Genomic DNA, 27,249 nt, shown 5'->3' with positions numbered 1-27,249 from the left:
CCTCCATACCATCACAGATGCAGGCTTTTGAACTGAGCAATGATATCAAGCTGGATGGTCCCTCTCATCTTTAGGGATGTCAGATTTCAAGTTGTCTAACCCCAGAACAGATTTCCACGTTGCTCATTTTAAATGAGCCTTGGCCCAGAGAGAGTTTCTGGATCATATTCACATATGGCTCCTTCTTTGCATCATAGAGCTTTAACCTGCACTGGATGAACCATGTTCACAGACAGTGACTTTTGGAAGTGTTCCTGAGCCCATCCAATGATTAAATGACAGAATCATGTGTTTTTAATGCAGGGCATGGCTTTTGTCGCTCACACACAGAGATTTCTTTGGATCTCTGAATATTTTGATCATATTTTGATCTATAAATGATGAGATATTCATAGTCTTCGCAGTTTTACATCGACCAAAATTGTCTTGAAATTGTTCCACAGTTTTTTTATTTACATTTTACGCAGTTATCCCGATTTTTTTGAAAGTGAGGGTGTAATTTAAAGATTAGCATCCTATTAAATTATTAAACACTAACAATAACTGAAATTTTATTCAGCATTACACAGAATGAAAAATTGGGTTCTCAAACTTGTTTTGACAGGCACGACTTCAGAAGATGAAAATGTTGATCAATTATTGATAATTAAAAGGTTTCAAAATTGAATTTTTGTAAAAATAAAACATAAATATAAGCTCTGTAGATTCAGATTTTATGTTTTCCTCCAGGTTGTCCACACCCCACCATCTCTGTCACCTACCAATGAGATCTGAGAACCACTGAATGTTATCATTACTGTCAGACAGAAAACTGAGGCAATCTCGCCTGTTTCCGCACTGCGATCATTCAGCACAATATTTTTTTTGGTAGAGGATTCAGACCCTTTGATAAACAATAAATACTACTAAATAAACAGTAAAAATACTCTAATTTACACTGTTTCTTATGTAATGTAACCACAATCCGGAAAATGATATTAAATTATTGACATCAGCATCCGGTTAGACTCTGTGTTTACGGATCATTCAGGTCTTTATGGTCTGGCTTCAAAGATAAATATAACGGGGGATCATAAATGTTTATTGTAAAATTTATTTCATGATGAAACAATAAAAATCAGTGTTATCAGGGTTTAATGATTATTACATTTTAAAAATCAGGTTTTTAGAATAGTTAGTCACTGTGATCTCTGATGGGTAAACTTGTATGACCACAGTCTGAACAACATATTTAAATCCTGTTTTGGAGGACAGGCAGTGTTTTTTTATATACTACATTGAAGTGAAAGGACAAGGCGTATCCATAGAACAAAAGGGCTTTATTCCACAATATAAACTTGTAACATCTTCAGCTACTCCAGGTCCTTCCTGCTGTTTCCCGTGACGGGTTACAAGGCGAGGATCTGCCCAGCCAGCAGCCTCTTTTTCCTTTGGCGTGCCGCAGTGTTTCTCCGTAACCCAGACACGTAACCCAGTAGCTTTCTGTACATCACACCATCATCGCTAAAACACAACTCAGCCGAGATCAAAGCCATTTAAGTCGATTCAGACAAAAATTATTGCTCAGATAAATAAAACTATTCTACAAAACAAAAAAATGGGAATAATTATATTAAGATGCATGTACTAAACACTGGATTTCAAAGAAAAAAAAAAGTCATTTTTTGGGGGGTGAAAACCTCGACTTCTGTCCCCTTAGCTCTGGTTTAACATGCAAGAAAGTTTTAAAGAAGATAATATTAACCCTTGATTAATTCTCTTTACCGGGGGGAGGGGGGTTCATGGTGTAAGACTCCTTTGCGCCGATGTAACGGGATGCCATGCAGCACACTTCACATCCTGTGTTTTTCTTTTTTTCATTTAGACAACCACAAACAATTCATAAGAAGGAGGAAATATATATAATATATATATGTAAAAATACAAAAAAATAACTAAACATTATAGTTCTGGACAACATGTCAAAGAGGAGATAGCACCGTTGTTACAAAAGGGTTGGACAGACGGGACGAGGGGGTGAAGAGGGGTACGGGGTCAGTGACCCTCCAGACTGAGGACACGCCTCCCTTCAGAACGACTTCTTCACTTTCTTACGCGCCCGTCGTTCAGTGTACACGTGACGCAAATGTAGTCCTCCTTCTCTGCCATTTCTGCCGTAACGCCGACGCACACTTGGTGAAACCACTGATTGCAGCTGCCGTCACACTGGACCCAATTCACCTGCAAAACACACAAGTCAGTCCACACCACAGCTAAACAACTGGTCTACACTTCCAAAAGCTTTATGCTTCACGATGTTCATCAGCTCCACCTGTGTTTTCATGGAGGGCAGCAAAACAATTCACTAGCTTGACCAAACAAGGTGCCACCTATGCCGTCAATTGGACAAATCTAATAAATATTTAGTCTACAGTCGGATATTCATAGAAAAATCCTGTTAATCCGGAGGAAAGTTTTATTTTGCGTTTATCCTGAAAAATACCCTCAGTCCTGTTTGTGATAGACCAGTCAAACATATTCAATCAATATTTAATCAACAGGAGAACTTAACATATATTTAAAGTTAAATGTGTCCTCCAAGAGATGATGGCTATGTTCTACGTCATGATGTTGTTGTTATTTAGTTTGCTGTCTTCAAAGAACAGAAATCCTTGAAACTAAAAGTCAAGGGAACAGCATACCTGGAGGGGGAGGATAGTTTCCACCGTCATTAAAGCACCCCCTGTGTTTTTTATTACTCATCCACCTGCAAACTGGAGTTTGAGGTTTGGCCAGTTTGACTGACAGGTGTCCCGACACAGACAGCTTTAGCTGATCAACCCTCCTTGGGCTTGCCTCTGCTAAGTTGAATGACTGAATTGAATATCTCCGCTGTGGGGGGTGCCTTTTTTTGTTAATTATCTGACTAATATTAATGTCTGCTGTAAGGTACAGACCCCCTCAGAAGTCTGTGACTTTGTTAACGGGTCACTTCTGGCTCCAAAAATCTCACCCATAACCTGCCAACACGTTTATGTGAAGGCTTTATGTTGATAAAATGAAATATTAGAATGTCATCCACTAGAAATCTACAGCACAGGGTTTTTGCACAGGTTTGTCTGGGAGCGCTGGCGTTTGCTGTTCACGATCAATTCTTTAGATAAAAATAAAGATTACGGCTCGTCTTGTTTTTGAAGCAGCAGTTTCCTGACCGGAGATAAGTTCCTCATACGGGAGACAGTAAAGTAACCTTAGCATGTCCTCTGCAGACTAAATCCATTTATGTGGCTCCTGTCAGAGGTCTTTCTCACCTCATCTCCCTCTGGCAGCTGACACCTCTCAGCTGGACACACAGCCATTTCCTCATCAGATTCGTCAGACTGGGAGAAGTTGGAGCGTGGGGAGGACGAGGTCGAGGTTTGCCTGCGCTGCGGATTCTTTTTATTCATCTTTTGTCTCTTGTGAGAATGCTTTTTGTCCTTCCCTCTGCGCTCTCCATCTGAACTGTCTCTCTCCAGATGCCGCTTCACCTTCTTTTCTGAGCTGCTTGCGCCTTCCCTCATGCCTTTGGCACCATCCTAAAAATAAAATCAGCACGATGAAACTGGCACTGCAGTGTTCAGGATGTGAATTGGTTCCTTTATTGGTTTGGGCTTATACCTGGTTCAGTGGCAGATTTGTTCCCTGAGAGTTAAACTGCATGTGTTTCTCACAGTCTGTGGGCTCCTCCTGTGGTGGTGACATGCATGGGTTTGTTTGCTGGCTGCTGGCTCTGTCCAATAAGACATGGTAGAGGCTCTGCACCTCTGGCAAAGACACCTGCAGAAGGAGCCCCTCTACCATCAGCTCCTCCAGGTCCCGACTCAAACCTGCAACATAAACACGCAAAACCTAAAATATAGCAATCTGAAACGACAGAAAAACTGCGAGTCATGTCTTCATGAAGTCGATCAGGACACTGACCGTGCAGCGGTATGCATCTCTGCTCGGTGTAGAAGACGGTCTGAGCATGGCTTGTCCTATTCCACTCTGGAGTCAAACAAGGAGCCTGTATCAAAACGATCAAACCCCGATGTTAACACGTGCAGGTAATTTTTAGGTGATAATAAAAACAACTCTTTAAGCTTTTCTATCAGGAAAAACCAGGGCCTTAAAGACAGACCGAAAAAGTCAAAAATATCACTGTAAATAAAGCGGGCTGGAACTGAGCTCTACATATGAATCAGATTTGTGTCATTTCTGCAGCTTCTGAGACACCTATGAACTTTTTATTACATCTCACAGCACCCTTTAATGGTGCATTTCCCCTCCTTCATTATTTTATTTATTTTTTTACACCTGCCAGATGGTTTATACTAATTTACTAATATATCTCCTTCTGTTAGCTCCTTCTGTTTTATACGAAATGCTTGGAAAAGCTGTAAAAACCTGATCCTGAACCTAAATATTTTGTAAGGGAATTGGTTTATCGTGTCGTGTGGAGAAAATCTAACTTTCTATCGCACACGTACATTTTCATTTAGCAGAGGTGGAGGGAGAACTGTTCCCCATCATTACCAATTAACATTTGCAGATAATTAACTGCTTAAAAAGTGGCACAAAGAGATGAGGAGTGACCTGAGTGTTGCTCTGAGTGTTGTCACTGCCTGAAACCCAGCGGGTGAGAGTGGGAGGAGTTCCTGGCCTCTCTTCGAGTTCTGGTAGGTTACATGCCTGTGAAACCTCCTGCGCTCGCTGCTGCCAGTTTACTGTCCTCTCCACCAGATAGTGCAGTGCATCACCCTCCGGGAGGCGCACCCCGACATGCCGCAGTGACGCCAGCAGAGAGAGGACTTTGCTCAAGGGGGGCTTTTCTGACTGCTGGCACTGCGGACAGAGCCATGGCTGTGTTTTGCAGGGGTCTGACGGGTCTCTGACACACACGCTGTGGAAGGCATCCCTGCAGAGTTCGCACTGTAGCATCGCACCCATGGGCGCCCTCTGACAGAAACACACCCTCAGGTCCATGCAGTCTGCCGTGGGAAGGAGCTTTGACTCATTTGCTGCCCTGAGATTAGAGAAAGCCTCCATCTCCCTCACCCGCAGCTCCTCAAGAGTTGCCATCTGTTGAATAAAACATAGATTCAGTATTTTTCCTGATGAATTTCAGCAGTCAGCTCTCTACCGCAGTGTTTAAGCAAATAATCACTGTGTTATCATCACAGTTGTTTGAATAAAAGTTTGTTTTTTTTCTTAAATTGACTGTTATCACCCTGTTCAGCATTGTGCCCCATATCAAGTTTGACTGCTTAACACATGTCCCAAGCACCCTTCTATATGCAGTTAAGCAACAACTTGAAAAGACAAGACTTTCCTTCCGCTCAAAACTGCTTCTCCTCATCAGGATCTGACCACCAAAACTTCAAAATCAGGTAACTCAGCAAACTTTATTCTTTTGAAGCATGCATGTCTCAGGGAACAGGTCTTTGAATACTTACTGCAGAGGTAGAATCCTTGGTCTCTGAAAGCGCTTTTTCCACATCGCTGAGAGTGTTGAACCTCAAAGTTTTCTTTTTGTTACTTTTAGGCGATTCCTTTCCTTTCTTTGCCTTCCTCTTTGGAGAACCGACATTTCCAACTTCACATCGGGGACAAAGAACCTACAGAGAACAAAAGCCCTGTGAGTCTCCTGGACTAACAGGACCTAAAACTAACAACTTCTGCCTATGACGCAGGGATTTTATCTGCACCGAGCCTTAAAATAAAGGAAACTGTGCTCCTGTTTACACTTAACCCTGCATGCTATTATTGTGCCAGACACCGCACTGAAGCCTGAATTTGATGGAAATAAACGATTTTCACTTAGAAGTTTGGCAATAGTTTTGGTGACTAATTGTTTTATCTAATGCAGTTTTTTGGGTAAGATCCCATAAAGATCCCATTCAAATGTTTTCTTTGTTTCCAGAGGATCCAATACAGTATACGTATACATACATATTCAGTATTCAAATTCATTAAACACAAGCTCAACTCTCTCCACACAAAGAGAAGTAGAAACAGGAAGGATTGGACAAGTCAAACATTTTCTGCTGAGGTTAAAACCTGGCAGGCAGGTTTTAACCTCAGCAGAAAATATTTGAAAATGTCCTAAAAATCCTTTTAAATCTGCAGGATTTTACCTCCAATAAGGTGAGGCTTGAGTCTTTCTGAAGGAAAGTTGCTGCTGCTGAGTCTTTCCATTCCTGCACTTGTGCCATGAGAGACTCCAGCCTGTCTAAAGGCTCCAGGTGGACTTGAATGGCTTGTCCTCGTAGCACCATGTCAGAGAGGGTGTCCACCATCGGGATGCAGCCACTGACCTGAATCAAGAAGATTATTTTAGTGTAACACACTTTTTTTGCCCCACTGATACCCTGAACCAGCTGACCAGTTATATTGGCCCCGTGTACATTTTACTGGTCCTTAAAAAAACAACTAATAATTTTCATTAAGTTATATACTACTGAATAGCTTAATAGTTATAATAACACAAAGAATTAATTATTCTAAAAAAATATTCTGAAGGATAATTACAACTAAAGCCTTAAAATAAAGGAAGTTGTGCTCCTGTTTACACTCAACCCTGCATGTTATTATTGTGCCAGACACTGAAAGGCACGGAAAAACATACAATACCTAAGCCAGCACTTTTTTTTCAGTATACTGGATAGGATCAGGCAAAAAGATGCTTTTCTACACCTTTGAGTGTGTTGAACAGGTGGTTTAATACATGAGTCTTTTTGGACTTTTCCACTCAGAGATTTCGATTGCAGTTACAGTAATTGTTGACTTTCTTTACTCCGTTTTTGCCGCACCGCCTCTTTCCTCTCACTGTGTGTGTGGGTCAGAGTGGAGAGGCTCCAGCCTCAAAATAACTACGACAGCGTCATCTTCACTGCTGCTGTGAAACACGGAGGCTGAATCTAAAAATAGTTTTTACTCACACACCCCTTCACACTTTTTACACCCCAGACGCCTCTATTTTTGGTCACAAATGTGAGTGACACAGTTTCACTGCCTTCCTGCTGTCTTTTATACGCCTCTAAGAACAGCCTCTTTGTTGCAGTAACCTCACGCACTTTCTTTAATCTGACAATAGGTTACTAGCCAGTTTTCATGACAGGAGAACTCTCAATCGTTATTAGTGGAAACACAATTGTTTTTAAGTCACACCCTATCAAAATAATATATAATAATATTATATTTCCTGATAGTCCAACCGTTCTTAAAATTTCTGCTAACCTGAAGCTCCTCAGCTTCTTGCAGCCACTCTCGGGCTTTTCTGATGGTGTCTTTCAGGAGAAGACAGTTTGGGAGGTAGGCAGGGATGCTAGATGTCTTCTCAGCAGCAGCACTAAGGGTCTCTATGGAGTGTGGTGGTCTGGTGGGTAGAAAAACACAAATGATGCACCAAAGGTTGTAAACAGTGGCACAATATTTGCATCAGGTCCATGTTATCTATATTATCAATACCAAGAAATGCCATGACACTTTATTCACAAGCTTTCTAAATATTTATTTTACCACAAACACTTTCAAAAATGTTCTGTACATACAGGTTTTATTGTATAAAATTGCATAAAACATAAAGCTTATGTTATTTTGAAAACCAAACTTATTTACATTAAATATTATTTTAATTGTCAAACATCTGAAATATTTTTCAAACACTATCTCATTTTCTGTGAAAACCCCAAATTCAAAGCTGCAGTGGACTAAGCATGATGAAGAAACACAAAACATTTTTTTTTGAATGCTGATATTTAAGTCCTGATTGGAGATTAGTTTGCCTGATAATGGTGAGAGTAAATGCGCATTCCTGACAGCCATGCCATTAAAAGCTTCTGAAAAGCACTTATGACAGTTAATACTGGACAGCACTGAGTACCAATGGAATGAGGGCAGAACTAAACATGATGCTCACTTTTTGTTGGTCTTGTTGAATATTCTAGCAGCAGCATTTTGCACTAGCTGTAATTAAAATGAAGCAAAATCAGGAGCACTGACGTAATATTACATTATTCAGTTACAATCAGTGCAAATACCTGGACACAGAGTTAAAGCTAAGAAGCAGAATAACATCTTAGAAATCATCTGGTTTTCTTTTGGATTAAACTCAGAGCATGACAAGCTACCATAATATGTCCTTGTTGCTGTTTTGGAAGCTCTTCTATCCTGTGCCTACGATGCAAACTTTATTATGGATTAATCAGTGCTGCCCTCACCTGGCTTTAAGAAGACTGCTCGCCTTGTCCTCCCAGTGCTCGGACAAAGTGAGCTGCTCTTGAAGTCGTGCCATGGCTTTCTCCACTGACGGATGAGGTGCTAATCCGACTCCCTGGTCGATGAGCCTCCTCATGGTCTCCAGAGTCAGGGCAGCAGGCTGAGCGCTGGCCTGTTGCACCCCCTCCAGCCATCGTGCTTGCTCCAGCCTCACTCTCAGGCGGGGCAGCTCTGGCAGGTCTACGTCGAAGTCGAAACTGACGTCCAAAAGGCTCTGGATCTCAGCAACACTGGGAAGTTCATCTGCCAGGACCTTCTCGCTGTGCTGCTGGAAGTCTTCAATGCGATTTAAGAGTTCCTGAACATGGAAAATACAAGAAGTTCAGATGTCTTCAAATCAGATCAAGTAGTGCATTTTTATTTATTTAACAGGGAAAGTGCCTGTTAATGGACACTGATGTAAAAAATAAGACGTAAACATGTAACACTAATTTACATCTTTAGTCCTCAGGCAGGTCACATCAAACTATGCGATATAGAAAAGACATAACACAAAACACATAAAAACACTCAAATAAAAACAATACATCACATAAAGTTCAGTTAAAACTGATTACAGACCTAATGTGCTACTCAAAGGTCTACTTTATTGCCATTAGTAAGCTATTCCAACATTTACTTCCCTTAACTGACGCCACACCTGTGAGGCATAAAACTGTCTCATTTAGCAGTGGCCTTAGTGCCAATCACACTGACACTTTTTTAAATACAAGGAACACAGGGCAGAAACTGTACAAATAAAAAAAGCTGCACAATGTGACATAAAATTAAAGAAATAAAATTTTACTTTGGTAACAGCAAATTTCTTTTCCTCAGCTTACCTTCAACAGGGGCGCCTGAGGGAGACTGCAGGAGAGGTTGTACAGCTGCCGCACAAATGAACTCAGCTCCTCCACAGTCAGCTGGCTCCGTGATTTCCCGCTTCCACACCGATACCTGTGTCCATGAGTGAAGAAATCAACCTCATTAAGGCGCTATTGCTATTCAACAAGAAGAATGCGTGAGAACAAGTAATTCATAAGCCTGGGTGACATCGCATATTAATGTTACCTGGTCTGCTTCTTGCCATTCAACAGCTGCTGTGCCACAGACGCGCACTTCTCAGCATCTTGTGTGACCAAACGAAGCCGACGCAGCAGGTCGTTGTCAGGGAACAGCTTGGAGTCTGACTCAGCAAGGAGGGTGCGAAAGACTGGCAGGCCTGAGGAGACAAAAGCAGCTTAATCATAGTCTAACACATTTGCAGCTTAAATAACCCAACATGTTGCTGAGCAACTGATGACTTAGTGCAGCAACCTTTTTTTAATGTTTTTGCTGAACATACCACTGATGCTGCAAAGAGTAATAAATACTTTTATCTTATAACTTACAGCACTATTGACTTAACTGAGTCTTAGGTTAATTGCTTCCAGGAGCTCTTTGAGGGATTACTTTGCTGACAGTGACAATGGAGTGGAGTCATTGGTAGAAGGATTTTAGGATTTCTTTTCTTTATTGACTTTATTTAGAATCACTCTGTCAAACAGCTGATTATTATTATTATGATTATCGAGTGTGATTCTAATATCTTCTAATCTAATATCAAAAACAGGAACAAAACTCGGGGTGGTTCTTTTTGTGTGTTATGTTATACCGGCCCTTTAAGGCTGGGTCCGGACTGCGATGAGGCACTCACGATATAATAGCGATATGTGCTTTGTGTAGCATGAATGACTGGTTAAAAGGTTGGGGCAAGATAGAAAGGGAACTCAGCAAAGAGGAAGAAAGGGGAACAGAAGCACCATGAAAGGCAAAAACAAAGGTGGCAGTGAAGCGTTTTCATTGTTTTTAGCACATTGACTCACTTCATCATATACAAGTTCTTTCCCTGTTGTGACTTTTGTGTTCTCTGTCCCATTGGCTTAACTAAAGGACTTATAACAGCGCAAACAAACTGCCCCAGAATGAAGGTAAATACCTCTAACACCTGATCCTAGGTCTGCAAACCACTGTATGCACAGGGGATGCCACTATAGCTCACCTGGTTGAGCTGTAACACATGTATTGTGTCTTTACTGTGGTAGGTTGTTTCAGTGTGCCAGCCCCCCTCACTGTCTCCCTACTACTGTGTACTCTATACTGGACCATCCAATAAAGGCCAAAAACATTCTGAATGCACAGATACTCACACAGGAAATGCTGACCTTGACTCTGAGCTCGGAACACATTATTTCTAATCGCAGTGCAGCTGCAGAGCAACTTAATATTAGAGCACTGTATGCTGTGATGAATCCCCACTTGGCCAATAGTAAGGGGGCTGTCAATATCCAACATCATTCATACAAGATGTCTCACCCAGTGTGTGTTTTAACAGTGTGTGCAAACACAGCTTTGTTAGCCAAAATGCAAACGCAGTGGCACACGTTTGTTTTGAGCTTTTTCAAATCAGAAGTGAGCATATTTGGATGAGCTAACTGTACGACTGCAATGCACAAACTCAGATATCTTCTAATTGGTACTAAGTAACAGACTAATAAAGTAGTCTGACAAATTTCTATTTACCTGATTAAAATGCTTCAAAAGACACAAACGGCAGTTTTGCACAAGTGAACTCTAGCAGACTGTAGTTGGCTACAGCTGCCTGTGTTGGTACACCTAACTCAAAAATTCATCTACCAACAGTTTTTAATCACTGGAGAATCCCAAACAAACAATTCCCAAATAATTATTTTTATAAAAAGCTGTAAACATTTACTTTAATTTTTAAGTCTTTTCATTGGTCATTTTAATGTGGGAGTTTTGGGGGATTGGGGGCAGTTTTGGCTCTCATGCACTGGCTTCTTTTTTCAGCCCTTCAGGTTACCGCTTTGATTTGCTACATGTTTCTCCCACTAAAATTTACAGAACTATTAAAGCGTCTTAATTAAGATAACGAGAAAAGGCTGTAGAGCTCTCATTTGCAAGTTTCGTAAACTATTTTGCTCCGCTGTCTATAGCTCCCAAGAACAGTGTGACACCCTCTTCAGTAAACGAAATTTAATTAAACTAGTGGCACTTTTAAAAATAAACATCAGACAGTTAACACCATGCTGAGGAGTCTAAACAGGACGTCGATTACACTTCCTACAGAGTGACACTTTTCCCAGTTTGAGCCTAAAATACACGGAAAGGAGGGATGCTGAGGCAGGCAGAGTGATGAAGAGGGGATCCTGCTGCTGTGCCATAATAAACAAGAACACCAAACTCACAGTACACAGACTGCAGCTGGTGGTTGACACGTCACACATGACAAACTGTGCAGTTTGTCAAGTATGCAACAGCTGTATTAATTTGATGAGTAGGAAATTTTGGATCTGCTACTGAAGTAGTCAATAAGGTTTGGATACGTGTGTGAGTAAAAGGAACTGATTTCTCACATCTACTCAGGAAAGCTGACAAACATCTACTTACAAGGTTTTCATCAGTGCTCTACTTTCTGAGATAAAAGACGAGCAAAGTTATATTACTGACTGTTTACAGATATATGTCTTTGGCAGGCAAAGCAATCCTTTTTAATACGAGTCTAAAACATGCATCCATCACCTCTTTTACATTCTTTGCTGGCTTGTTTTCAGCTCAGCACCTGCCCTGTTTTGGTGTAGATGTGTATTTTTCTACTTTTGCAAAACATAGTAACTACAGAATAAATGAAACCACCTGCATTTACATGGGCTGTCCATAAACGTTACTTTAACTGTGCCATCGTCTTTTCCAGCAGGTAGGAAATCTCCTCGGCAAATGATGACTTGTTTGCTAAACTGAAGATAGTGCTTTTGTTTTGGGCTGCAATGATCCATAGCTGTGCCCAGATAACTGAAACGATTGATGCTGGAACAACCACATTAAATGCGGAAATGGAAAAGGAAAAAGGAAGAGGACCGCAGAGGAGGCTAAAAAGATGATAGAAAGCGAGATTCAGATGCTATAATTACTGCTTACTCCGTTGAATATAAGCCAGTGTTTTAAAATGGAAAGTAGTGCAGTCTTTGTTACAGCACCATGGAAGGAGGTTGTCTACTGCAACTTCAAAACATTGGTTTTAAATTTGAATATAGTTTCATTTTATGAAATTAGGTGCAAGGAAACGGTGGTTATTTTACTTAAACACCTGAAACCATCTGTTTGGTCCTTTTGCTGCTTACCTTTCTTTTTTTCGAGCTTGGCCTCTAGAGTCTCTGTTACACGGGAGGCCCATTCATCATACAGCTCAGATCGTTGCTTCACAGAATTCATCATCAAAACCAGGTCGTCCAGTGTGTATCTGTAACTGTAGCAGCAAAGCAAAACAATGAATTTTTTAATAAGATGCACAAATCAGAAGAACCACAGTTTTCTGTAGTTTAATACTAAAAAAGAATCAGTGGGACTTACTTCAGTGTGTAGTTGGTGACGGGACAGGAGCAGAGGTTGCTGATGTGGTAAAGACAGACCAATACTCCAGGGGTACAGGGACAGGTGATGGCAGACAGGTAGCACGTGGTCTTGCACTTGAAACACTGTCGCTCGTCATCCTGGAGGTGATCGTACTTTGCCTCCTGGCGGTGCATCACTCCCTGAAGGTGTGAGATAGCAACAAATGCATTAGGTGATGCATTGTGTGTTTAAACACAACACCTCTTTGCACTTTTTTTAACATGTATGCCACTTTCACTGCTGGCCAATAAAGCTTAGTGGCACATTTTTACACATTTCTGCGAAGCCAAAACAAAAAAGCAATTTAAAAGAAGTGACATGAAAAATAAACCCGCGTTTATTTATAAAAAATAGTCTACGCACTATGCAACTCTGTCATTATATCTACACGAGATATTTGAAAGATGCTGTACCATTTTCTTCACTTTCTCCCTCAGCTGCTCCTCTTCTCGGATCATGGCGACCATGTCCTTGTGCACGGCTGAAGCCAGAACCACGCTGAGTGTATCTGCTTTTGTGGCCATGTTGCACACCATCTCATCATGCGAAAACACATTGTACCGATGCAGTGTGCGGTAGTGGTCAACACACTGCCTGCCAAGAGGCATCTGGTAGAAGAGAAAGGAGCAAAAGAAAGTTAATTAAGTGTGTAATCGGTGATGGAGCAATGGCATTAGAGAAATTAGTCAGCAGTAGTTTCAAGTAAGTGAGTAAAGAAGAACAAAAAAATGTCAGCCTAATGTAAATATTTTCAGCTTTTCTTACTCTCCTGTGATAGTAAAATGATTTTACTTCAACTTGTGGCTACTCTACAAAAGAAAACTAATTTTAAAAAAGCAACATGATCTTTTTTAGGAGAACAGATATAATATAATTTATTCATAACATAAACTGCCGCTCCACATTTCTCTCCAGTTCATAGTAACAGCCTTTGCATAACACTGTATGAAAATACTGGAGGTAATCTAAATACTGATGCATGACCCGATAAAGCAGCTTAAGCTTTATTTATAGTCCTGCACCGAATCCCAAAGAGCCTGTGGCATAGGCTGTTGTTGGTATTTGTGCCTGCTTTTCTCTGCCCTCAGCATGATTTTCTTTCTACCTGCTTCATGGGGAAGTCATGGGAAAATTTCTCACAGAAACTTGACCAAAAGCTACCAAAAGTCTTCTCTGCACATTGCGCTGGTGTTCCTGGACTCTACAGCTGTCACTGGTGCTTCATTCTTTCTTGTGGTTGTCTTTCTTTTTCCTGCATGCCAGCATGCCACATAGCCTTCTAGATAGTCTACATATTCTGTGAGAACTCACTTCACAGAGAGGAAATCCCACAATACGTGATCCTTCTGCAGCTACTGATAACCGGTGCCCTGGAATACCATCATGAAGGATTCTACTGTGTTTGTTTGAATTTAGAAACAGACCAGTGCTCCCAGTACCATTTTACAGTTTCACCATCAGTGTTTTAACCTGTTAAAGGGATGGGCAGCTTTCAGATTTCACATATTCAGTTAACGCGACCTCTGTTTTTATAGGACATAAAGCAGTTGTTATAACAGTGGTTAAAAATGTGTGTTGCTGTGACGCGTAGTTACTTTTCTGGGAAGCTGCAGATCAGGTAAAGTGTAGATTTTATACAGAACTATAAATCAAGCTGTACAGCAGTACCACTAAAATAGGCTGGCATTTTTTTTGTACTCTATCATTGAAAATCTTTCATATTAAAAATAAAAAATAAATTACCTTGTTATTCATTCACATCTGCTACTTTCACATAAAATTATACTGGAAAAAGTGTTTTAAATACTTTTACCAAACAAAAAAGAGATGTTGTTTAGAACAGCGAAAATAAAGGGATTGAATACCCAGTCCACTGTGCAGAAGTTGACCGCCTCAGCGAAGTTGAAGCCCTGATTGAAGCCACTGTGATAAGCTCTAGGAAATGTGATGACAAACTCACCAGCGCACTGGTTTGTTCTGTAAATCTGAAACAAAGTGGAGAGCAGAGAAGATCCTGTGAGAAAAGTTTTATCTGTATATCCACTTCATAACAGACACTGACAAATTCAACCAACATAACAAAATACTACATATACAGATAAAGACCACACAGGATATGAAAAAGACTACGAACTGGGACTCCATGGTCCATCAGGGTGTTGGGGTTCATGATGGTGACCAGCTGGTGGAGCAGGTCAGGTTGAGACTCAAAAAGCTCTGGGGCCAGTTTCCTCATCACATCCTCCAGCTGCTCGGCAGCAAAACCAGGAGCACCATACCAGGTTTTGGGTTCCCCCCTTGAAATGAACAAGATAAAAAAGACTTCACTCCTGCTGGCCAAAAGTGAGGTGCAAACAAAATATATTTGATTTTAGGAGCTCAAGCAATAATAAACCTATACAAGAGACTTTTTTTGTATACCAGTGCAGGTAATTGATGGAGTAGCTCCAGTGATCCTCGATGTGCCAGCAGAAAGAGGAGAAGCACATGCCAACATAAAGCCACGGCAGCGTCATCCCACAGATGTCAGCTGTTACATGAGTCAGTACAGACGGGTTCATCATCGCCAGGTTGTTGAGGTTCCAGCCACATTTGAGGTATTTCTGCGTGGGGAGCGGTATACTCAGGTCAATAGCAGGAATTAGAGTGCAATGCTTGTACCTCTTAGTTTGCAAAACATGATTCCACAGATATATACAAGGTTTTATATGGCTTATTTAGACATTTACCTCATCTGCTGGAGAAACCTTAAATTTTCCATTTGGAATAGGGAATCCACTCCCAAACTCCTTCGAGGCGATATCTGCTCCATACTCTACAGTAACGTCCTCATCGATGGCTCCAACCAAACGCCAAAACTCTTTCTCTACCAGCTCTGTGGGCACCATCTGTAACAGAAGTGAAGTGAAGTGAAGAAGTGAGAGGTAATTGAATTTAAAATACTCAGACTGACATAGAGCAGTATGTTTATGTTTGGACCTTATCTACTTACATGAACTGGCATGTTGAAGTAATCAGATTTAAAGGCATCTGCCATTTGGCCAAACGCACGCAGGGAATAGTCTCTGTATGCCTGTTCAAACCCGAACGCCTCATGAGGCTTGTTGCATTCCTGTGGGCGAATTTAAAAAAGCCTTTCAAAGATATTGACACGCTTAGCTTTTTTTTGTGTGTGGTTTTTAATTTATGCACAATTATTTATGGAATTATGATGCCAAAAACCTATGACTACATAATTAAAAACATATAGGTAAAACTCTGAGAATCCTGAACTTAAATCTGTGGGAGAATGGATGAACTTCCAGGAGGAAAAAAATTATCTTGGAGAAAAAGTGAGCAAACCTTTTAAAGAATTTTTTTTTTCCAATCAGACTTTTCTATACATGCAGTTCTCTTTCAAACCTCACTCAGTATCTCACTATTGAAAGTGGCCTCTGGCATGACCAATCAAGCAAGCTCCAGTATTACCACGTCTGTCCAAAAACGACTAATCACGTCAACAACACAGGGTCCCCAAAACCCTTATAATAGCCCCTGGCACCACACCAGATATAATCACTTATGTGACAATTAATTTAAATAATGATTGTGATTAAAGAATGTCCGCTGTTCAAATCTAACAGCCTCTGTCTCCTAGAGTCTGTTGTCTAGAGAGCCAAATTGGAAGCTTCAAAGACTCAGAACTTTCAGCAACAGTAGAGGAAAGTGAAAGCTACAGATGAGCAATGGGGCACAGGTGGAAGCATCCCCACTTGGTTTCAGATTTGATATTTCGCTCAGTGGTAAAGGGATTCAAGGGTGGCACTCAGGTTGCAGACTGTTATAATGCCAACACCTGAGGAGATAGATCTCCAACCTTCAGCACGTACATATCTTAAAAGCCATTTCCAACTGCATTGGGTGTTTTATGATTTTAATTTTCCTCTTACTCTGACATTTTGACAAACCTCACACTACATTTACGACTTACACCTGGAGAGATGATGCGACCGTGAATAGTCTAGGCCAGATTTAAACAGCCATTAACTTCAAAGGCAACAAAACATTGGAGTAACTGCAATTTAGAGGTATTTTCACCTGTACGTTATGTCTGAAACTCACTTACTATGTACACTGCTGCAGCTGTTATATATCTAAAACTCAAACTAAACACCATTTTATATCAGTGAAGCAGCAGGCTATATGAGTCAGCCCCCAGCAGAGCATCCTGCCTGAGGTCTCCTCTGGGTATCAGATGCTTAATGGTGTAAGCAGTGTTTCAAAATTAGATCACAAAGAATTAAAAATATTTTTTCTATTTCTTTGGCACCCCTCTGGTGGCCTGTGGTAAAAGCCAGCCCTGCCTCCTAAAGGTGTGAAGTTCACACATGATTTCTTTTTCTAGGAAAGAGTCCCTCAGATTATCTCAGGATCAAGAATGAATAGCAGCCCTTTGTCATGACTGACATACTGTCTACTGGAAGTTGGTGAACAAGAATGAATAATTTTGCTGAAGTGAAAGAACTATGATCTAAAAGAATGATTTCATCACAAACGTCTTATGTAATGCCAAGTGTTGTAGTTTCCTGGTGTGTTTGGGTCTAAGTAAAGTCTTGATTATATTTAAACATCCGTGAGTTTGTTATGTTCTACTTGGGTCTGAGTGACATAAACTTTGTCATCAGATAGTGAGAGTGAGTGTACACAAGGCAATTTGAATGACTACAAGTTTTGTTTTTTCGTGATGGTTTAAAGCATCACAGTATTTACACATGTCTGAAAACCACCATCCAGAAGATTGTTTAGTTTCACCATATTTTGGTTCTGACTTGGCATTAAAAATACATGGGTGTATTTAAAAGGTCCATACTAAAGTAAAGAGTGACAAAGAGAAGTGAAATCAAATTATTCTGAGCTTTGTAGGTGGCAAAAGTCTGCCAGACATTAGAGCTGGCTCCTGGAAGAAGAACCTTTAAAACTGACCCAGGGAATACACTGGCTGCAACAGACTCATGTTCTTTTTGCGATTTGGCTATGGAAGCTGTTCGAGCCCACTCACTCCTTACGTTGCTTAAACTAGCAGAAGTTATACAACTTTTTTTGAGCTGTTAATTCTGCTAAACATGCCAGTAAAAGCCCAAAACAAAATACAGATGTAGAACTACACATTTTAGTTCCCTTTTAATGTTAGCATTAATCTATACAGACTTTGAGTAACAGTTTAAGATAACCATACCTAAGAAACTTCAAATTGTAGTTACAGTATTAGTGTAGTTTTGTAACACATTTTCATTAGTGATGAGAGATTCTTGTATTTAGTCCAGTTACACTTGTTGCAGAACTAGTGACACTGATCTAACTTCTTACTTGTTGTACTGTAACCCAACCCAGTACTTTTTTTCTAAGCCAAACAAACAGATAGCAAAAGTGAAAGTAAACTACATGTTCAGAGTCTTTACGTCACTGATAACATACCTGCTTATACGTTCCTTTAAAAACAAACACTATAAAACCTAGCAACAGCTTAAAAAACAAATACATTCACAATAAACAAAAGTAAACAATAATGTTTATAGATTGACTACACAGTATTTATGCACTACTTAGAAGCTTTATAAAATTCATTCCACCTTAACAACTATCAAGATAATTATTAAGTAATAATATTATTTAGTATTTTTTTCAGTATTTGCTAACAGTGAAAACCTATTTAGCTCATTTTTCTATGTATTAACGATAGTAATTATAAAGTGTTACCAGACTGTGCTGTTTAATCTCACCTGAGCCAGACACTTGGGGCACCTCCAGTCTCCTTTGGGAACGTCGTGCAGAGGAGGGATCAAACAGAAGGTGTGGTAGCTGTCGTCACAGCCGTCACACAGCAACAGGCGGTCTTCATCTCCCCCACTGCCACACATCAGACACACAACCAGATCCACCTGGGCAATAACAACAGGAGCAGTTTGTAGTGAGATGATAATAAACAGATAGAAATGAAAAACATTTTTTACACAGACTGAAATCTTCCAGTACTCACTATATTTATTATAAAAATGAAGCATTTTAACATGCATACTTTGAAATGCTGTCAGATTTAAATGATCAGTTATGGGGCATGATATTTTAAATCTTTATTTCTGCTCATTCCCTCTGCCTTCCTTTCTTGCGCTATTTTATCTTTTAGTTTATGTAATTACATTCAGCATTAAAATGTCACATTTTTTTGTTATGTGTTATTTGTGGGCTTCTAAAAATTATACATATTTAATGGACAAAGGAAGCAAGTTTCTCAGCACACTTAGTCAAACGATAAAAGCTGAGGGTGGATTTCTCATCATGTTGAATTAAACTGAACAGACTCTTTTGGTGTCTACTTACTGGACTCGGAGGAACTGGAGGCATGACTTTCTTGTACCGTGACTTGGGAACTTTGTCAGCTTCAAATATTAGTTCCTTGGTTTCAACTGGTTCCTGTTTCACCAGAATTGGGATCTCTTTCTCTGCAAGGCCACAAGAAATGTTACTAAGACCAAGAAGAGGTTTATCCTTTACGGGAAAATTTTAAAAATACACGGACTCCATATTTGGTACTTTTAAGTTACTATAAAAACATTATTTTCTTGGCTAAAGGAGAATTTGTAACTGCTGAATATATGTTTAATTACCACTTATTTCTGCTTATCGCTACTTTACACTCTTGTTACAACATTCATACATGTTTATTAATGCTTAATGATTCCAAACAAGGTGTGCTGAAGTGTTTGCATTAATGCTATGGATATCAACAGAGTAACTGTTTCTTCGCTCTGGGGTGTGGGTCTGACCTGGTTCTGTCTTGACAACAAAAGACCCCATCCTCCGCCTCAGGTTTGGCTTGCTATCACCAGGCTCACCTGGTTCAGTCTTCACACAGACAGCCTACAGACAAAGCGAGAACTGAAACTTCGAACTATGCAAATCTTCAAATAACTGTTGAATAGTGAAGCCCTGGTTTTGTGGCTCCCACCTCACACTTCATGCGCTTGGCTCTGCGAGCACTTGGACAAGCATCAGGTATCTGGACTGGTGTCCTCTGAGCCTGGTCCTGCAGCTTCTGCTCCTTGATGTCTGTGCCCTCCTCTGCACTGTCGACCGGCTGGACAGGCGTCTGAACACACTGAAAGAGCCAGCAAGGGAGAACTATATGACAAAGGCTATTAGAAAGAACCTAAGCGACTAACTGGAAATACCTGTAAATCAGATACAGTAATCAGGAAGATATAAACTGACTACCAGGTAGTATAATACAGTTAACTAAAACTAAAAGTAAGAGTAGAAGAAATATTTTAGTTAACTGAAATTTTAAAAAAAAATAGACTTCAGGAAAAAATGGAAACTACCTGAAACAAAATTAACTAAAATAATAAAAAAAAAACATATAAGAATATAAAAAATATCTTTTAGTCTTTTTCACTTTTATGAAGTTTGTTAACCACTCTCAGGCACTGGTGTGAATGTTTAATAAGATACCTGGTGGGGAAAAAAATAATTTACTCTACCCTTTTTGTATTTTTTCATTAGTTTTTATCTTGTTTAATTTTTGCATTTTCTTCTTTCTCTTTCCAGAGAAAGTTTATATTCTTTATACAGATGTTTATATTGTTTGAAAATATTGTGTTTTTATTAGATTCAGCGTTAGTTTTAATCTGTAAATTATAATCGCATGTGTGGTACTTCCCATGGACGTGTTTTAAGAAGTTCAGAGTACAACAATACAAACACAATATTTCACATCATGTACACATTCCAGTCTTAGACAAACACATGCAATAAGGACTTAATAATGTATCTGGTATTCAGAGTTATTTTAGTTTCGTTATTATAGTTTTAAGAGTGAATTTTATTGTTAAAATATCCAGATGTGGTCTACTTTTTTTAGTTTGATATCATTTGGTATTTAAGAGTGTTTATAGTGAAACAGTCAAAGAAGAAACGTCCATGAGGAGGATGTGGTTAGTTTGTCACCTCAAACAGGGAGCAAAGAAACACGCCAAATTAAACAGAAGGACATGTGTGAGTTGAGACAGTTTGTGTGTACAGGTAAGGTATCTCAGACTCTCAGGAGTTTGACTTTTTAGTCTAACTAATTACCAACAGCAGGTTATTGTGTGGATAACACATTACAGCTGCAAAAAGTAGGTCAAGGTGAAGATACCGTGAACTGATACTAAGATTAACTGTTTTATGAAGAGTTTTAAATGTTGTGTCTGCAAATATAGCCCCACAAATCTGGAAACACTTTATGCTGCTGAGCCACAGATAAACATGCATTTTGTTAGATGTGAGGCCGAGTAGCTTCTTAAACGTGACACAAACGTACCTCTTGAAGTTCGGGATCAGCCTCCAAACCCATCAGTTTGGAAGCTGGATCTGGTGCCTAAGGCAGGAGAGAGCTTTGGTAATTACAGAGTTTAAAGTGACCTGTGTAAGAGGTCACAAATGACCAATTAAATCAGCTCTCTTGCAAAATGTCATGAAAAATTAGAGCCAAAATCAATAAAAGACTAGACACCAGATGATAAAATCTAACTCAATATATCAGTAAGAAAACAGAGCTAACTTAAAAATACTGCAAAAATCAGACAGATCTTAAAAACTCAAAACATACAACCCAACATAGAACAAACGATCCTAATAATGCATTTGTTTAATCTTGCTCCTTCCATATTACATTCAACTTGCATTCAACAACATTTAGTTTCAATGGAAACATTAATGAAGTGCATTATTAGAGATTTGTTTACAGATGAGGGTCCGTCCATAAACTATGAGTCATTCTCATTTGCTGAACAAATGAGAAATACCAGTTCAGTGGGTATTTCCTGCTTTCATTGTCCTACTTACACTAATGCAAATGGGTACCCACGCCTAAGTTTGTTTTCCAAACAGCCACCTGCTGTGTCCTAAACCATGTTCAAACTTCACCAGTTTTATTGTGACTTTGAATGAAGGCACACATTTGTTGATTTTACTGCCTGAGCTCCTTACTGTATTATATTTAGGTTTCAATCTATTGAGCTTTTCACTTTTACTATTTTCTATTTAACTGCACTCCTTTTGTGTACATTTAAATATTTACCTTCCTAAGCTATTTTGTTTTTGATATTGTCTTCATTATACTGAGTTTGGTTGTTGTCCATGTTTTGGTTGCAGGAACTGTAATGTCCCAACTAAATGCACCTTATCTTTTGTTGTTCTCTATTCAGGTGTCATTCTGTCACTGCTTGGTGGAAGGAAACCGGTCTAAAAAGCTGTGGTTTGGGCGTTAATTGCCATATGCAAGCAAGACCACAAACTGCCTATAATGGCTTCCTCACATTGGCAGGCTGTTAAACTTGATTTTAAGATTTTATTGTTTGTTTTTGAGCAACTTGGGTTTCAGTATCGTGTCCAAGAAAGTTTTGTCAAACACACTAATGGAGCCAGGAATCAACCAATCTTCTGGTTTAGTACATGACGTGCTCTACCTCCTGAGCCACAGCCACCCAGGAAGTGCATCTATGAACCGTTATGAACTGTGGGAATTATTTAGGAAAATTGAACATTTCTGTGGTTTAGCTCTTAAATGTTAGCGCTGGAGTCAACATGTTTCAAACTGGGCTGGATAATCCAATGAGCATTCTGTGGATAATCCCTGGGGCTAACACTCACACACATTTCATACATATATATGTAGTAATAAGACTACTATATTACTAAGAATGTTTTTTAATCATAAAAAACAATTTAATCAGTGTATTACAACACAGTACTCCGTGCTACATGTGCGCCTTTCACTCCTACACTGCTGAGGCTGTTAGTCTCTCTAAACTCAGCTGGGTATTGATGCTGCAGTACTTCCAAAATTAATGAAACAAGAAGAAATTTTAAAAAAAAAAGAAGAAGAAGAAGAAAACAACAAAAAGAGGATGGCAACCGTGACCCATCATCTTTATGGAAACTGCCAGATGATAATTGCTTTAGTCAACAAGATCAGACAGAAACATTTGCTGTTAAAATTAAAGTTGAAAATATATTCCGCTAAATGACACGCAAGCTAATCTAGAGTCTCACTAAAGCAGCGGCTCCCAAATTTATGAAAAAGCTCTGGCTGCTTCATTTGTGCCTTAATATCTGCTGCTTTAAAGCTGGATTTGTATTGGGATGGTTGCTTTTTATTTTACAGTAAGGTACAGCGCTGCTTGTATACGTTGCATTAGCACAAGTAGGGCAATGAAAGTAGAAAACACCCCCTAAATGGACATTTCTCATTATAGTTTGTGCACGGACCAGATGAGTCACACACTGCTGGGAAAAAAGATATGTTGTCAGGCTGATGCATGCGTCTAACTCACCAGCAGGTTTGCTCCACTCTGAAACAGATTGTAGGGATAGAGGATTCGCTCGTAATGCCCTCGCAGGTGTGAGCCCACGGCTTTGCCAGGGGCGAAGCCCATTTGCAGCGCAATCTTGGTCCATCGCCTGTCCCGGCAGACGATGTCAAACCCACCTTCCTCTGCTACCAGCTGAAGTGACACATAGTTCGTTATAAGAGTGGTTTAATAACTAGATTATTACATATATATTGACAGTTCTTCCTGCATATAAAAAGGTTTTGATCTTCTACTAAAGGAAATTTCCAGGACTCTGATCTCTTAGCAAGTACTTTTTGAAGACGGGTTTAATTTACTCAAATTTGAAATACATTTTTACTTAGCAAATTACCACAAAAATAAGAGTCTTAACTAATCGTGTTTATGTGAGTAGTCACCCATCCAAAAGGCCTGTTTTTTCAGTCAGCTAAAACCCCTGGGTATTTGATTTAAAAATGATGTAAAGTGCAAGCAAATATCAACCTTATTTAGCTTATACAAATCCAAAATCTTCCTCTCCACATGAGGAATCTTCAGGCTACATCCCTGCAAGTCCCAAAATTTCGCAATCTGGTCCAAGAAGTTGAGTTTGACTCTGGTTTGTGCCTAAACAAAGAGACAAGCAATTCAAAGTCAGCTAAAGACCAAGAACACCAAGAAGATTACTGAGGGACATGACAGCAAAACCAAAAAAAATGAATATTAGGTGCTGTTCTGCTGTTTTTGTGAAACATAAATAATTGCACTTTCAGTTTTAAATCCAGTAATCCTGTTTTTTGTAACATTATTCCAAAGCAGTAATAACATTACTGGTCTTTGTTTCATTGTAGCCTCCGTGGGTTTAGTGGCTACGTGAATGAGTTAAAAATAGCACAACATTTCAGAGTACTGATCCACAGAAAGATAAAAGAGTCAAATGAGGGCTGGTATGATCTGACTAGCAAAACTCACCTCCAGTTCATTGAGCCTTTGGATCCGAGGAACAAAGTGAAGCTTGTCGATATCGCAAGCAAATGGAGGCTGCCAACCCTAAACAGCAACAAAAATACAAGTGAAGGTCATTTAATCACGTAGTCTTCTTTGACTTTCATTTTTGCAATAGTATGCCATGTGACTGAGGCTACTGGTTTTTTTTGAAAGTTTTTCCCAGTTGTGTTTGGACCCAAATTTGCCAAACTTTTTTTTTTTTTTTTTTTTTTAAACACTGGCGGCTTATCTAAAGTGAAATTAGCCAGGTAAAGAGGCATAGGACTACATATTTGCAGGTTAGGCAAGGCCTACTGATAGCTGAGAGAACAACAATCAATAACCTCTTCAATACCACACACAGACTGGGCTATACAATGAAAACACCCATTCAACACCCATGCTGGGCCCCTAAAGTTCTTGTTTTAAGTCTGAAGCCAACATCCCCCCCTCACCACTGGCACACAAAATGGCCAGATGGAAGACTCACTCACCAGCACAGCTTACCACAAAGCCAACATGGAGGACAACACCCTACAACACAGGCATATACATGAAGAGTGGCTCACTCTTAACAAACTCATATTCTTATAACATCCACGCCAGGGTGTAGATGGCCGTAATATGGCGGATTTAACAATAACTTTTCAGAAAGAAACCCCAGTTGAGTCTAGGGCCCACAATGGGGGTAAATATCAGACACTTGGAAATGAAGAGTTAATTCTGGACTTGGACAGGCGGAATAAAAACACCTAAAAAAGTGACGGGGCGCTCACTGGAGGGCGATGACTACTTCAGGATGCTCTTGAGAAAATAATCCCTAATTAATACCAACTTTAGGTATGCGAGGACACTCGGGGACAAGCTGAGTAAAAGCATTGTCCCTCATATGATCACATCATGATCATCCTCTTCTTCTACGGAGCCTAATGGCTTCCGCATAGCCACCTATGTCAAAGCTGTGTGTTGAATTATGACAGGTTGAGCTGTTAGCCTGCGCTAGCCTAGCCAAGCAAAAGTGGCTCAATGACTGAGACCACCGACGCTTTGTTGACACACGGCGAATCACGACTTTAACCCACTCAAAACACTGACAAGTCTAAGAGACTGCTGTCGGTCAAAAGCAGCGCGGCTACGTTGTGAATAGTCACGAATGAGAGGCAGCTAGCAGTGGCAGCACAAAGAATGAAACAACCGTTTATCCGCCATGTTGAGCAGTCCCTTTAAATCCCCAGCTCTCCGTCTTTAACGATGAACTAATTCAGCATCCGCGTCTCCGTAACGCTTTTTTCACCTTTAATGACACTCACCGGGGGCGGCCGCACTTTACAAATGCCCGTTTTTTCAGCGATGGGACGGATCTTATTGATGAAGGCGTACGGGTCTCGAAATTCTTCCCAGCTGGGCTCGAAGACCGGGCACTCCGGAGGAGGCTTGAACTCGTCCGGCCGAGGCTGGCTCATCGTTTCGGACGACCCGGTGGAAGCTCGGACAGGACAGGTCACCGTTCGAAGAATGCTTTTTCAATTTAATAATTATTTTTTATTTCCCGTCTATTCACCACTAGAGTGGGTGGCAGCCAGTCGACATCAACATGAGAGGAGGCAGCTTACACACACACATACACACACACTCAAATACACACATAACCTACACACTCTTCCACTTACACACACACATTCACTCACAGTGAGGAGAATGTTCCAAGGCAGAGCAGTGAGCACTTCCGCTCGAAAAACTAGACACCACGCAGCTCTTATCTATGCATGTGTAAATTATCTGTTTCTGCGGTTAAATTGACGTATTAATCAGTAACTACAGATGGAATACAGTTTACAGCGTGTCCTGTAATGTGATATCTTAAATTACGCAAGACTTTACAGACAGAAATCATAGTTTTATTTATTTATTTATTTATTTCCATATCCCCATGTTTTGTAACTATACCCTGGAACAGGATATACTCCACTTTAACGTGGGGCTGATTCGAAATTAGGCCATTTCGTTTTAATTCAGTTTTCACAACACCACGCTCTCTTTTTTAGTGTAAGATAAACCCCTGCAATATCAGAAACACAACCCCAACAATCAAAGTATCCCCTAAGAGCAAGCATTTGGCAACTGCGGGGAGGAAGAAAACTCTTTTTAACAGAAAAAGACCCCCAGAAGACTGGCCTTAGCCAGGGGCAACATCTGCCATGACTGTTTGCAGTATGAGGTATGATATTTTTTTTTTAAATCAATAAAGTTCACAACCACCCTACAATTCTTGCCACTCACAAACAACAGATAAGTACTCATGTTAAATTTCTCATACACAAAGATGCATATCAATGCAACAGCATCGGCAAATCCTTTAAGCTGCTGGCTCTGTCAACACTAACAGAAAACAGGGGAAAAAAACTACAGATGAAACTATAAGGCTCATCAGAAAGAAATGTTTAGGCTTATTCTTAAAAGTAGAAAGGCTGTCTGTCTCCTGAACCCAAAGTTGGAGCTCTGTGGGAATAATCTGGTAATAATATTTCAGACTTTGTATTTAAGGTGAAGGATTTTAAATTAAATTCAAAATTGTACAAAAAGCTAGTGAAGAGAAGCTAACACAGGAGAACTATGTAGATATGAAGTGTATGCCACCTTATGAAAAAGATAATTCATTAAATAGTAACAATTATATAACTAGATGGGGATTCACAGTGTAGGTATATGAAAATGTTAAATTCATTTCTAGAATAAGGAAGTAACTAACTTCAGTATTTTGTAAGTGTGATGTGTTTTAGGCTTACTAAAATCCAGAGGTACTGTCTTATTAATTATTTTATTACTTGCAGACCAAATTACAATATAATCATCAAATAAAATGCCATACATGCATTCATAGAATGAGTAAAAACTAATGATTTAACTCATTTAAGGAGCTTGCAAAGAAGCCCAGTCACCTTCTTTCCAGTCTTCTTAGACTACCATGACCTGGATGACTGAGAACTACACAGTCAATGATTCAACTCCTAACCATAAGTAAAAACATGTTCCTTTGTCATTGTGGCATTTGAATATCTTTAATTCCTCTTTTGAATGTTTTCTCATTAATTATGTAAAAAGAAATTTCAGAAAAAACTTAACTGACTGCATTACCTTTTGCCTTTTAATTAAAAATGTTACACAATTTTGAATGCAAATTCAGTATAATGAAAGTTTACTG

At 39.7% G+C, this 27,249-nt stretch overlaps 1 protein-coding gene across 2 annotated transcripts; it reads right to left on the bottom strand.

Annotated features, from left to right (window-relative positions):
* Positions 1-1,300: 1,300 nt before the first annotated feature.
* kdm5bb (lysine demethylase 5Bb) lies at positions 1,301-25,759 on the bottom strand. Of its 2 annotated transcripts, XM_003439103.5 has the most exons (28): positions 25,358-25,758; positions 24,033-24,110; positions 23,565-23,687; positions 23,064-23,234; positions 21,050-21,106; positions 19,697-19,846; positions 19,515-19,608; positions 19,069-19,190; positions 18,471-18,629; positions 15,704-15,823; positions 15,441-15,599; positions 15,133-15,314; positions 14,846-15,008; positions 14,577-14,696; positions 13,125-13,319; positions 12,670-12,851; positions 12,441-12,565; positions 9,331-9,481; positions 9,102-9,216; positions 8,223-8,578; positions 7,240-7,378; positions 6,138-6,317; positions 5,457-5,618; positions 4,597-5,082; positions 3,943-4,027; positions 3,640-3,848; positions 3,291-3,557; positions 1,301-2,220 (listed from the first exon to the last, which is right to left on the bottom strand). In XM_003439103.5, the coding sequence occupies exons 1-28, from the start codon at positions 25,508-25,510 to the stop codon at positions 2,083-2,085; spliced, it is 4,641 nt and encodes a 1,546-aa protein (XP_003439151.1). In that variant the 5' UTR covers positions 25,511-25,758; the 3' UTR covers positions 1,301-2,082. The 2 variants fall into 2 exon arrangements, with proteins under 2 accessions (XP_003439151.1, XP_013130026.1); XM_013274572.3 differs by lacking the exon at positions 21,050-21,106 and having other exon boundaries at positions 25,358-25,759.
* Between the last annotated feature and the right edge of the window lie 1,490 nt (positions 25,760-27,249).

The sequence above is a fragment of the Oreochromis niloticus genome, linkage group LG20 (assembly GCF_001858045.2).
Source record: "Oreochromis niloticus isolate F11D_XX linkage group LG20, O_niloticus_UMD_NMBU, whole genome shotgun sequence".
Classification (NCBI taxonomy): domain Eukaryota; kingdom Metazoa; phylum Chordata; class Actinopteri; order Cichliformes; family Cichlidae; genus Oreochromis; species Oreochromis niloticus.
This window is presented reverse-complemented; position numbering and strand designations above follow the sequence as displayed.

Excerpts from the sequence above, each read along its gene's own strand:
- kdm5bb (XM_003439103.5), bottom strand. The coding sequence starts at position 25,510 with ATGAGCCAGCCTCGGCCGGACGAGTTCAAGCCTCCTCCGGAGTGCCCG. Across the intron at positions 21,107-23,063 it reads AGAGTGGAGCAAACCTGCTG|GCACCAGATCCAGCTTCCAA; the intron begins GTGAGTTAGACG and ends CTCCTGCCTTAG. Across the intron at positions 15,009-15,132 it reads TCCATCAATTACCTGCACTG|GGGGGAACCCAAAACCTGGT; the intron begins GTATACAAAAAA and ends GTTCATTTCAAG.